Source organism: Eublepharis macularius, chromosome 13, assembly GCF_028583425.1.
Source record: "Eublepharis macularius isolate TG4126 chromosome 13, MPM_Emac_v1.0, whole genome shotgun sequence".
Lineage (NCBI taxonomy): Eukaryota > Metazoa > Chordata > Lepidosauria > Squamata > Eublepharidae > Eublepharis > Eublepharis macularius.
The window spans coordinates 72,036,906-72,049,908 of NC_072802.1; the positions used below are offsets into that span (position 1 = coordinate 72,036,906).

The 13,003-nt window shown below is 47.7% G+C and overlaps 1 protein-coding gene across 1 annotated transcript in view; it reads right to left on the minus strand.

The window, feature by feature from the left end:
- SSH1 (slingshot protein phosphatase 1) overlaps positions 1–13,003 on the minus strand; it is a 49,803-nt gene that overhangs the window by 10,751 nt on the left and 26,049 nt on the right. The window contains exons 9-13 of the mRNA XM_054996173.1: positions 12,258–12,351; positions 5,166–5,294; positions 5,015–5,061; positions 2,908–3,054; positions 978–1,178 (exon numbers count right to left, since the gene is read on the minus strand). Of these exons, the coding sequence (XP_054852148.1) occupies positions 978–1,178; positions 2,908–3,054; positions 5,015–5,061; positions 5,166–5,294; positions 12,258–12,351 (618 nt within the window). The remainder of the gene's footprint in view (positions 1–977; positions 1,179–2,907; positions 3,055–5,014; positions 5,062–5,165; positions 5,295–12,257; positions 12,352–13,003) is intronic.

A 13,003-nucleotide genomic window follows, 5' to 3' on the forward strand; every position in this document is an offset into this window, starting at 1 on the left:
CCAGACACCACAACTGTCATTAGGGCTGAAAGAGCAGTTCACGAAGAAGAATTCTGCATTGGGAAAATAAAAAAATGCCCTCGGCGTGGGGGACGAGAGGCCCGCAGACTCCTCCCGCTGCCACAGCTATGCTCCCTGAAGGGCAGTGAGAGCAACTGGGTTGGCAGCGCAAGCAACGTCTCCTTGTACAGCAGCCCTCGTTCCTGAGGAGGGAAGCCTGAAGTGGAGCATACATCAGCTGCTGCAGGGATGCCTCCTGGGACTAGACAGAGCTGGATCAGAACCATGATTCTGACTGGCAGTTTAGCACCAGCGCAGCGCAGCAGCTAAAAGAGTAAGCGTTCACCCAGGAAGTCCTGGGTCCAAATCTTCTCTCTGCTGTCAGCAGTGTCTTCCTCATGGGTTATCTGCTCCAAACTCAATGCTTTGGGGAAGTGGGGTTTCTCTCTACTTCGCCACAGCATCGCTGTGCATTTGTGAGCCTCCAGGGGGTTTCGAAAAGACCAGGTACTGTTACATATGTCATTATATGCATACATTATATACATACTGTTTTTCCTCTAGCATAATTATGTAAGAATGCTCTATTTTCCTGATAGCCAACCTGCGCGTTCAAAAAAGGTTGGGAGTATTACTTGAGAGGGCATCGATGCGTTTGAGGGCTGTGATGTTGCCTGACAGAACACTTCTCCAGATCAAAAAACTCTATGCCCATGGAGATGTAGCTTGACAGGGAAGATTCTCCCTAAGGACTAGCTTTCTGGATGCCAGGAGGGATTTAAAAAAAAAGCTACAGAGGAATGTTCAAACATGAAATTTCCAATTGGTATTTTCAAGTGTTCCTGCCCTCAAAGACGGCAGCGCTGACTGTTTGTGGACGTGTGGCTCTGTTCTGAGTGCCATCATATCCAAGAAAGGAGGTCACAGGGCCAATCCCACCCCCCCCCCCGTGCTTCCCACCACAAACCCCACCATACCTGGCATCCAGAATGCCTTCATATTCCAAGAGCTGCCTCATGAAACCTGCGTTTGGCCTAGCGATGCTGCGCTTCTGCTTCACGTAGTTATAGGCTTTTTCCAAGGACCAACCAAACTCCTTCATGGCATAGGCTATGACCGTCGAGGCTGAGCGACTTACACCCATTTTGCAATGGACCAGACATTTGGAGTGATTTTTCCTGGAAGAAGAGAGAGAGGGGTGGCGGGAAGCAATGTTCTGATTTCTGCAGTCTTCAGCATCCACATGGCCTGAAAGGCATTCTCCGTAGTGGCACCTGAAACTGCTTCTTCCGCCCAGCAGAACTCAAGCAGCGAGGGTGACCACAGCCTCCCCAAAATGTTGAAATAACAAAAGAGAAAAAAAAACTCATACATACAAGTGCCAAGACCAATGCCGGAAAAAAGTAATAACATTCAAAGAATTAAAACTCTATATGATTGCATCTGACGAAGAGAGCTGCGGCTCCCGAAAGCTTATGCTACAATAAAGTTGGTTAGTCTTAAAGGTGCTACTGGACTCTTTGCTATTAGGCTACTACAGACGAACACGGCTAACTCCTCTGGATCTTTCCCCTTGTGTAGAAATTCTTGGACAACTGCACCCATACATTTAGACATCTCAAAAAGGCCAGGCACTGTTACGTATGTCGTTATATGCATACATTATATACATACATACATATTATATACACGTCATTATATTTGTAACCAAATGCAGAAATGCATGTATGGATACAATTGTTAAAGATTTTTTACACTAGGGGAAGGTACTTACATATATGGAACCAGAGTTACATGGTTATAATCATACTGTTTTATTTCTTGGAATTTAATTAAAGATTCTGGTACTTATTTTTTGGTATTGATCTTGGCACTTAAGTTTTGTTTCTTTTTGTGTTCTTTCAACCTTTTGCGGCTCTGTTTGGTTTGAAGTTTCTCCTCCCCCCCACCTTCTTTTTTCTTTAATCAAAACCATCCTAAGTCAGCACAAAGAGCTGGAGCAAACAGACTTAAGGTAGGTCCGTCACACGCGGCCCCAGTTCCTCTGTACACTGGAGTGCTCTCCTCCCAGGGCAGGTATGAGAATGAAATAGGGAGAGCATTGCAGAGCACATCAACTGTGCTAATTCAGCTACGAAATTCTGACCACAGAATGCTGTGACAGCGGCCAATGACTTGGAACACGGGACAATCCGTGGCCAAGAAAACGCCCAAAGTTCACGGCTGCCTTCTTTCCCCTCTTTGCGCCAAGACTGTCCTTGGTCAAACAGTTCCGGCATGGCCAGTTCCTCCCTCATTCTACCCTCCTTCTGATCGTCTTCCCGCTCCTCCAGCAGCGCCCATTACAAGTACCATCTTCAACAGACCCCCCCCCCCCCCCGTCGCTCCTTCAGCCCGTCTTCCGGATGACTCCATTCCCATCTCCATCCTCCAAACTCCTCCACCAGCAATTCTAGCTTTGACAGCTCCCCCACCCTACCCCACCCCAAGTCCGCTTGACACACAACCATACATGGGGAGAACAGCTGCAAATCCTTCTCCACACAGAGTTTCCAATGGCGTGTTTTGCTGCTGAAGATGTGAACTGTTTATTTGAATGCATTACTAATAAAGCAGACTCTTGCCAACTCTTGCCATTGCCAACTCCAGCCAGGAGCTTTATTTGTATTGACTCACTGGCTTTTTGTTTGTACATGGTGCCTTTAACGTGGGTTCTGAAGGTATAGAACCAATAAAATCGTATCTTGCCCTTCTTGGCAAGATTCCTGGTGCTTCTGGCTGCTCCCTGCCGGAAGCAGAATGCTGAGTTAGGTGGACCAGAGAAGATACCAGCGTCCAGAAGAAGAAACGTTTCTTATTCCCTGGCACGGAGCAAGCAGTAAGTGTCATTTTTGTACTTCAACTTACTTGGCTTTATTTATGAAATGATACGCCTCATTCCAGTGGGCAAGGAGGTCTGTCGTCTCTTCATCGTAGACTCTTATGTTGTGGTATGCAAACAAGCCGGGGAAAAAGTTATCGATCTCTCTGGTGACATTTAAGATGTAGTCAACCCTGCAAGGATGGAAATGGATTAAAAGCATGAGTGTGGTTTAGGGAGGGAGTCTAAAACTGAAATACCTCCTCCGTTCCCTGAGCAAGGGCTGCATGTGTCCCACAATAAAGCGACCTAAAACTGTGTCAAGAGCAGCTCTTTATAAATCCCACCAGCTAAAACCGTGGCCACATTTCCCCCCATTCTGCATAATTTATTTTGTCATTTTTACTTTCCCACTTATTTCATTGTTTAAAGTCACAGAGAACAGCAAGACGCAGGCCCTGATCTCCCCACCTGCCACTAAACCTTATTCCAAAACAAATTACAAACCTCGGTTATATATGTTAAATATATTGTAAATTTTTATATTTTTAATTCTTACAAAATTCTTACTAGTACATTTATCACATTTGAGCACTTGCACTTTTGTAAGAATTAAAAATATAAAAATTTACAAAATATATTTAACATATAACCTTCGAGGTTTGTAATGTGTTTTGGAGTGTTCTACACTCTGAGGACCTCTTTTATCTGGCTACTAAACCTTATTCAGCCGCCCTCTGGATCCGAAGATTTAGATAGCACTGACCACTCACTCCAAGTGAAAGGGCTAAAAACATGCCGTGAGTTCTGACATGAAAACAGAGATCCTCAGAAGTTGGCGCTATGTCCTGTGGCTACTGCCCCCTTTCACCGAGTTCTGGATAAAGTCACTCACTACTGAAATGAACAGAGTTGCTGAGAAACAGCACAGTTCTCCTGCTGAAGTTGTGAAGAGCAGGTTATTCCAATGGTGCAAGAGAAGTTCCTGGAGGACCCCAGATTTCTCACTGGCCTAAAAACACACACACAACAGCCCATAACGTTGCCCAGGAACGTCCTAGCGAGAAGCACTCCTTGCAGGAGAGGCCCCTCAGTGGCTGCTCTGGGCATACCAGGAGGACTTGAAAAAAGGTGTTTGGCTCACCCCACTGGAGGCAGAATGAGATCCATTTATACTGCATGCTAACACCACTGGATTCAGTTCTCAAAACTGTCATTGCAACTGAACCAAAAGATCTCATTTGTAAGGCTCCGCTGTCAAGAATACTTTATATTGGAGAGGAAATATTCCCACCCCCCATAAGAGGATCTTGTATACAAAAATGCTTTGTCCTCCCCTCCCCTGCCCCGCCACAGCCTGCACAACTGTTTGGTTTTACACAAATGCCACACAGCAAACAACCTAGACTCAGCTGGAGTGTACAGCTTCCTGGTATGTTCTGACATTTATTATTTACCATTTGAAAGTAAGCCTCTAGCTGCCATGGTTGAAGAAGTGGCTTTCGGGCAAACTCTCCTGGGGTCAGGGGCAGGGTGGTCAACGCTGCCCCATCCCTCCTTGGACTGCCAAATTCAACAAGGGATTCCAGAGACTGGCGCAGACGGGAGAACTGCAGCAGTGTACCATCACCCAGAACAGCTGCATCGTAGCAGAAGATGCCGAACCTGTTCAACCTCTCCTTCACACCAGAAAACGACAACTCTGCTGTCCCTTTTCCGTCCCTCGGTCTGTGCCAAGATTCCCTCCTCACTTACCACATTCCTGGCCCTTGTCAAAATACCGCAAATCCCAGAATCTTCGAAACAGAATGGAATTATGCAAGTGAAGCTATAAAGCCATAGCTGGACTCTGCAGGCAGAGCGCAGATTCCCATGGCAAACTTCCGCAGTTAACACCCGGCCCTGCTATCTTCCAGCCCAACATGCCGAAGTTAAAGGCTGGCAAACACACATGGATCGAACAGGGATCAGCACCAAGCCCCGGTCCCTTCAGAGCAGACAAGAAACTTCAAGCTGCCGGCTTGGATCAGAGTTCGACACAAGGCTTCAAGTCCCCAGGCAATCCAATCCGTACGTGTCTGGGACTGGGGATCTTTACAGCTGCTGCGGCAAGTTTTGCCAGCCACACTCAGGTACGGAAGTCAGGATACTCACCCAGAGCCCTGGAGTTCCTCCAAGTTAGATGCATTCCATTCAGAACCCTGGAAGAATCACAACAGAGTCAAGACACACAGCCAAAGCAGAGCCTGGAGGAAGTTAAATGCAAGAGCCTCCGAAAACCAGGTTCCCTCGCTCAGCTGCTTACCAGGTACAGATGATCGAAAATGAGGGAGGGTTTATCCATCTGTCCTAAGATAAGCAGCATCTCGTTGTCAATAAATTCCTTGAATTCTTTCAGATTACAGCTCATCTGCTTCTCCAGCTCATTCCGTATCTGCAAGGTAAAGAACTGCAAAGTGAGGGCTTGATGTTAAGCAAGCAAGTGGCCCTGGCCACGATCCAGGAGGCCTGCAACAGCCCAGGCGGTTGTCGGTGCTGCTATCAAGACCCATCCTTGTCCAGCAGGAAACTCAGCAAGTGATGAACATCTGTCTTCTCTGAGTCCACACCTCTGCTAGTGCACCGGGACACAAAGCACTGCCATTTTTTAGACTTGCAGAGCAGAGTCACCTGGGCTCAGGAGCACATGGTCTGCAGCTGCTAGAGGAGGTAAGGGCTTTTTGCCTTTCTTGGCTGTGGTGGGTTAAGCTGAGAAGCTAAGGGTGGTCCTCTCTAGCTTTGGGGCTTTTTGTGTGTAGTTTTGTGTTGATTTGAGTGTAGTTTTGAGGCTGAGTGTGTTTGGGCTTGATTGTGTTTGAGGGTGAGTGTGTTTGTAAGGCTGCTGGGGGTTGCTGGAGTACAAGCCACACCCCCCCTTTGTGCTCACCTCCTGTGCTTAGCAGGAAGTGACCTTTTGCATTGAAAAGGCAACTGCTGGGCAGGGGCAGGGCAGAGCAGAGTCACCTGGGCTCAGGAGCACATGGTCTGCAGCTGCTAGAGGAGGTAAGGGCTTTTTGCCTTTCTTGGCTGTGGTGGGTTAAGCTGAGAAGCTAAGGGTGGTCCTCTCTAGCTTTGGGGCTTTTTGTGTGTAGTTTTGTGTTGATTTGAGTGTAGTTTTGAGGCTGAGTGTGTTTGGGCTTGATTGTGTTTGAGGGTGAGTGTGTTTGTAAGGCTGCTGGGGGTTGCTGGAGTACAAGCCACACCCCCCTTTGTGCTCACCTCCTGTGCTTAGCAGGAAGTGACCTTTTGCATTGAAAAGGCAACTGCTGGGCAGGGGCGCGAGCCTTTGGCGCGAGCCGAAGGGCGAGAGCTAAAGGGCTCTTGGCCAGGGGATCATAGCCGTTTTCTTTCCTCTTAGTGTGTTATTCCTAAAACAGAATAATGAAGTCAGAATGCCAGCAGGGGGTTGGGGGCTTTCCAGTGTATTGCACTGAGTGTCACATGTATGACTATCTGCCTTCTGGTCAGAAGTCCTGGATGTGTGCTCGCTGCAAGGAGCTCCTGGTTCTCAGGGAACGAGTACGTACCCTTGAGGCCAAGGTGGCTGACCTGGAGAAGCGGAGACAGTTAGATAGGCACGAGGACAAGATTCTCAGGGACAGGACAGATGTGTCCCACTCTAAAAATGGCAGCGTTCTTGTTGTCAAGGAGAATGAGGATCTTGTGGAATCAGGGCACCGTATTGAGGATAAGGGGAACATGCCCTCAGAAGGGACCTCTTCTTCAGTTGGTGAGCAGGTTTCCTTTCGCATCAAGGAACCATCCCTGGGTGGGGCGGGAGGGAGGCTCTTGGTAGTTGGTGATTCGATCCTTAGACAAGTAGATAGCTGGGTGGCACAACCGCGTTCTGACCGTATGGTGACTTGCCTGCCTGGTGCGAAGGTAGCGGACATTACGCGTGTTATAGATAGGCTGGTAGATAGTGCTGGGGAAGAGTCAGCGGTCGTGGTCCATGTTGGAACCAACGATGTTGGGAAATGCAGTCGTGAGGTCTTGGAACAAAAATTTAGGCTGTTAGGCAGGAGACTCAAGGCCAGGACCTCCAAGGTAGCCTTCTCAGAAGTGCTACCTGTTCCACGCGCAGGGCCAGAGAGACAAACGCAGATCAGGAGTCTCAATGCGTGGATGAGACGATGGTGTAGGGAGGAAGGGTTCAAGTTTGTTAGGCACTGGGATTCTTTTTGGGACAAGCGGGAGCTGTACAAGAGAGACGGTCTCCACTTGTCCCGAGAAGGAACCCGGCTGCTGGCACTTAAAATCAAAAAGGTGGCAGAGCAGTTTTTAAACTAAATGCTAGGGGAAAGCCGACAAGAGATAAAGTGTCTCTGGTTCAGGATGGTTCATCTCAGAGAGATGAAGGGCTAGGTATAACACTTCTACAGGGAGATAGATTAGAGTTGTCAACTGAGATGGAGACAAACAGTGCAGATGACCTAACTACGTCTCGAGGCAAAGTGTGCCGGGGAAGTTACAGGTGTTTATATACAAATGCTAGAAGTGTCCGAGGTAAAATTGGGGAGCTGGAATGTTTAGTGTTGGGCGAATCCATAGACATTGTGGGCATATCAGAAACTTGGTGGGATGAGGAAAATCAGTGGGACACGGTGATTCCTGGATATAAATTATATCGGAAGGATAGGGAGGGAAGGGTTGGTGGTGGGGTGGCTCTATATGTCAGAGAAGGTATACATTCCAGTAAGATTGAGAAGGTAACTGAATTAGATTCGCTTCTGGAAATGCTATGGGTTGAAATTACGGGCCCAAATGGAAACTTAACTGTGGGAGTTTGTTATCGCCCTCCAGATCAGAAAATAGAGGAGGATTATAAAATGATGACAGGATTAAAGATGGCTGCTAAACAAAAAAACTGTGTTGTAATGGGTGATTTTAACTACCCACACATTGACTGGGCCAATGGGTGTTCGAATCGGGGGAGAGAAAGTGAGTTTCTAGACTGTCTCAATGACTGTGCTATGGAACAGATGGTTACAGAACCTACTAGGGGAGAGGTGATCCTGGATTTGGTCCTCAGTAATGCTGAAGACCTGGTGAGAGATGTAAATGTGATTGCACCACTTGGGAACAGTGACCATAATGTTATTGAGTACAACATATGTATAAATAGGAAATTGCCAAATAAGACCAACACAGCCATGTTTAACTTCAAAAGGGGTAACTTTTCTGAGATGAGGGGGTACGTGAAGAAGAAACTGAAAGGGAAAGTAAAAAAGGTCAAAACACTTGGGGAATCTTGGAGACTATTTAAAACTACAATCCTGGAAGCTCAAATTAAATATATACCGCTGGTTAGGAAAGGCACAAATAGGTTTAGGAAAAGGCCAGCATGGTTAACAAGCAATGTAATAGAAGCTGTAAAAGGTAAAAAGGATTCTTTTAGGCAGTGGAAAACTAGTCGGAGTGAGGTTGATAAAAAGGAGCATAAGCTGTGGCAAAAAAAGTGCAAGTCTGTGATCAGACAGGCAAAAAGGGAATATGAGGAGCATATTGCAAAGAACATAAAGAAAAACAATAAACAATTCTTTAAATATATTAGAAGTAGGAAACCAGCTAGGGAGGCCGTGGGGCCCTTGGATGACCAAGGCGTAAAAGGATTACTAAAGGGTGATAGGGAAATGGCCGAGAAGCTGAATGCGTTCTTTGCTTCTGTCTTCACTGTGGAAGATAAGAAGTGCATGCCCACTCCGGAAGCACTGACTTTGGGAGGGGTTTTGAAAGACCTGAGTCACATTGAGGTGACAAGAGAGGAGGTTATGCGACTGCTAGATAATTTAAAAACTGATAAATCACCGGGCCCAGATGGCATACATCCAAGAGTTCTGAAAGAACTCAAGTGTGAACTTGTAGATCTCCTCACAAAAATATGTAATCTGTCATTAAACTCTGCATCTGTTCCTGAGGACTGGAAGGTAGCTAATGTTGTCCCCATCTTTAAATAAGGTTCCAGGGGAGATCCGGGAAATTACAGGCCAGTCAGCCTGACGTCAATACCGGGTAAGTTGGTGGAAACTATTATCAAAAATAAAATTAGTGGGCACATTGATGACCAAAAGCTGATGAGGAAAACTCAGCATGGGTTCTGTAAGGGAAGATCTTGTCTCACCAATCTGTTAGAGTTCTTTGAGGGAGTGAACAAACAAGTGGACAAGGGAGACCCGATAGATATTGTTTATCTTGACTTCCAGAAAGCTTTTGACAAAGTTCCTCATCAAAGGCTCCTAAGTAAGCTCAGTAGCTATGGGATAAAGGGCCAAGTCCTCTTGTGGATCGAAAACTGGCTAATTAATAGGAAACAGAGAGTGAGCATAAACGGGCACTTCTCACAGTGGAGGGTGGTGAGCAGTGGGGTGCCACAGGGGTCGGTATTGGGTCCAATGCTTTTAACTTGTTTATTAATGATTTGGAATTGGGATTAAGCAGTGAAGTGGCTAAATTTGCAGATGACACGAAATTGTTCAGGGTGGTGAAAGCCAGAGAGGATTGTGAGGCACTCCAAAGGGATCTGTCGAGGCTAGAAGAGTGGGCATCCATGTGGCAAATGAGGTTCAATGTAGCCAAGTGCAAAGTAATGCACATTGGAACCAAAAATCCAAAATATAAATACAAGTTGATGGGGTCTGAACTGGCGGAGACTGACCAAGAGAGAGATCTTGGAGTCATGATAGATAACTCACTAAAAACGTCAGCACAGTGTGCGACTGCCATAAAAAAAGCTAATGCTATGCTAGGGGTTATTAGGAAAGGGATTGAAAACAAATCAGCCGGTATCATAATGCCTCTGTATAAATCGATGGTGAGGCCTCATTTGGAGTACTGTGTACAGTTCTGGTCGCCACACCTTAAAAAAGATATCATAGCACTGGAAAAAGTACAGAGAAGGGCAACTAAAATGATTAAAGGGTTGGAACACTTTCCCTATGAGGAAAGATTGAGGCGCTTGGGGCTCTTTAGCCTGGAGAAAAGACGACTGAGGGGAGACATGATAGAGGTTTACAAGATAATGCACGGGTTAGAGAAGGTCGAGAAAGATGTGTTTTTCTCCCTTTCTCACAATACAAGAACTCGTGGGCACTCTATGAAATTATTGAGCAGTCGGGTTAGAACAGATAGAAGAAAATACTACTTTACACAAAGGGTGATAAACACATGGAATTCGTTGCCACAGGAGGTGGTGGCAGCTACAAGCATTGCCAGCTTCAAGAGGGGACTGGACAAATATATGGAGCAGAGGTCCATCAGTGGCTATTAGCCACAGGAGATAGATGGTATTCTCTTTGTGGGGAGGTGGTGCTCTGTTGTCTTGGTGCTGGAAGGAAGGCAGTGGGAGGGCTTCTGGTGTCCTGGCCTCACTGACAGTCCTTTAGATGGCACTGGATTTCTAGCCACTGTGTGTGACAGAATGTTGGACTGGATGGGCCACTGGCCTGATCCAACATGGCTTTGCTTATGTTCTTATGTTCTTATGTTCTTAAATAGAAAATGCAGCCTAGAAATTCCCTAATGAATATATTAATAAAATCAGTGTTAAACTCTTGTCTGTGAAGGTCCCCAGGGAGGCAAGAATGGACCATGGTCACTCTTTCAGAATGTCCTATTTGGCCACATTGCAGCCACTCAATCTCCAGTCTGCTCCAGCTGAAGATGTCCAAGTGAAGCTGGAGTCTGCAGGTTTGGACAGTGAGGAAGATGCCCAAGCAGCTGAGGCAGCTGCTCAAGCAGTTCTGGGAACTGCCATTTCCTGGGATGATGAAGGACCGTTAGGCTTAACTTCCAAACCTTTAGGATGTCTCTATAGTCTCAGTATCAGCTTGGAGGCAGAGCACACCCGGTCCTCTGGCCACCCTCTTCCTGGAGTATTTACTCCAGCGGCCTTCAGGCATCTGAACCTTGCCAAGCATGAGCAGATGTGATAATCTATTGCTGTACTGGACAAGGTGGACAAGTCCATGTGGGCTTTTCAAAGTCAGTGGAGAAGGTGAAATACTGCATGTGGGGCAGCCTGCAGATCCATCTCGTAGAGCATTTGCCATCCAGTTACGCTGGAGATTCCAACAATGTCCTTGGCCTCGATGGATGACAAAAGGAGTTGTTCACACTCAGGACAGCATCTTGAAGACTTTCTTGTGAAGCAAAGAGAATTGCGCATGGCCCTGTCCACCTGCATAGGCTCTTCTCCAGCCTCAGAGTGTGTGGAGGGAGCCTCTATTCTATTTGTCGGTTCCTCCACGGCAACTGTTGTGGCCACTGTGTGAAAGAAGTAGCTGGACTAGATGAACCCCTGGCCCGGTCCAGCAGGGCTCCGCTAGAGTTTTTAGGAGTGAGGTTGGCTCAGAAGGTAAGATCAGCTTGTCAGTGAACTTCCTTAAAGAGCCTCGTTTCTGTTGGCTGCCTGCAACCTGATATTGTCACAGAATCTGGGGTGGGGACAGGGAGAAAAAAAATGTGTCTCATGTTGCCATGGGACCTCACTTTTGTAGCAAAACAGCTAGCAAGTGAAGTGGTTAGAGCGTCAGACTAGGATCTGGGAGACCCGGGTTCGAATCCCCACAATGATGTGGAAGTTTGCTAGGTGATCTTAGCCTCTTGCAGCTTTCAGCCCAACCTACCTCACAAAATTGTTGGGAGGAGAATGATGTAAGCCTCTTTGGGTCCTCACTGAGGAGAAAAGTGGGGTATAAATGATGCAAATAAATAAAATGGAAAAACCCCACACATGACTGCTACCTGTGTAACTGAACCGTCGTCCCTTAACCCTAGCTAAGGCGGAGCACAGGGAAGGGAGCGGCTTGTCTCTTTTCGGCTTCTCTCTCTTTGGCGTCACTGCTTTCTGCTCATCAGGCATGGCTGGGCAGGGTCTCCTAGGAAGCCCCTCCCCTTGGCAACCCCTGCCAGCAGACTCCGCCGGACGATGAAGAAGAAGAGCCGAGACTGCCACGATGCAGCAGCACCGCTGGACAAGTAAGCTGCGGGATCAGTCACCAGAACACCGGGAGACCGCCTGAAGTTGCTGCTCGTCAGACTGGAAAATACTGGGCGAGACGGACAAGAGGACAACGCGTGCTGCCAGACTGCTGGCCGGCCCAGCTCAGTACAGGCTTCTCCGGCATTTGCAATCCAGGGTGACAGCAGGAGGCGGGTCTCCCCCAACACCTGTCCCCCAAGAGCCTTGAACGGGAAGTCTAGCCCAGGATCTTCTGCATGCTCTGCCTGGGGGCTACGGCCCATCCGAAGGAGGAAATGTCTGAGATTCATTCGTTAACACATGGCTGCCTAAGCCCCTTCATTTCCCAGGCAACGCAACACGACGCTACAAAACAGATAAATGGAAAGCTTTGCTTACTTCTTTAGAGGTCACATTCTCCAGATCTTTGCTCATCATGATACTCCGGAGTTTGGCCTTGATGAGGCACTCGGCCCGCTCTCTCTCTGTTGGCCTGAAAAAGGAAAGAGGCAGACAGGAGTTTCCAAGCTAAGAAATCAGAACAGATGTGAATCCTGGGGATCACCTTCCAGCAAAGAGCTCTTGGCGTTCACCAAAACGCTTACTCAGCTTCTGTAGAATAGACACGTTATTAGTGCTCACAGGGCTTTTTTTCAGCTGAAACACGGTGGAACAGAGTTCCGGCACCTCTTGAAAATGGTCACATGGCCGGTGGCCCCGCCCCCTGATCTCCAGACAGAGGGGAGTTCAGATTGCCTTCCGCGCTGAGCAGTGCGGAGGGCAATCTAAACTCCCCTCTGTCTGGAGAGCATGGGGCGGGGCCACCAGCCATGTGACCATTTTCACCAAGGGCGATTTAAACGTTAAAAAGCTTCCCCCTTGTTTCAGCTGACCCAAAGTGACGTCATTGTGCAGTCCTGGGAGCATGCGTGTGCACTTTGCGCACACGCATGTGGTACCAGGGGCACCACCTCCCGTCAAGAGTTGCCCTCTGTGCTGGCAACCCACTGAGTTCCACCACCTCTTTTCCCAGAAAAAAAACCCCTGAGTGCTCACAATGGTGGTGTTTTCCTCTCTGCTTAGGGTTCAGGCAGACTGGATACAGCCCACTGGCCAGGCTGTGGGGATTTTCACAGCACCCCATG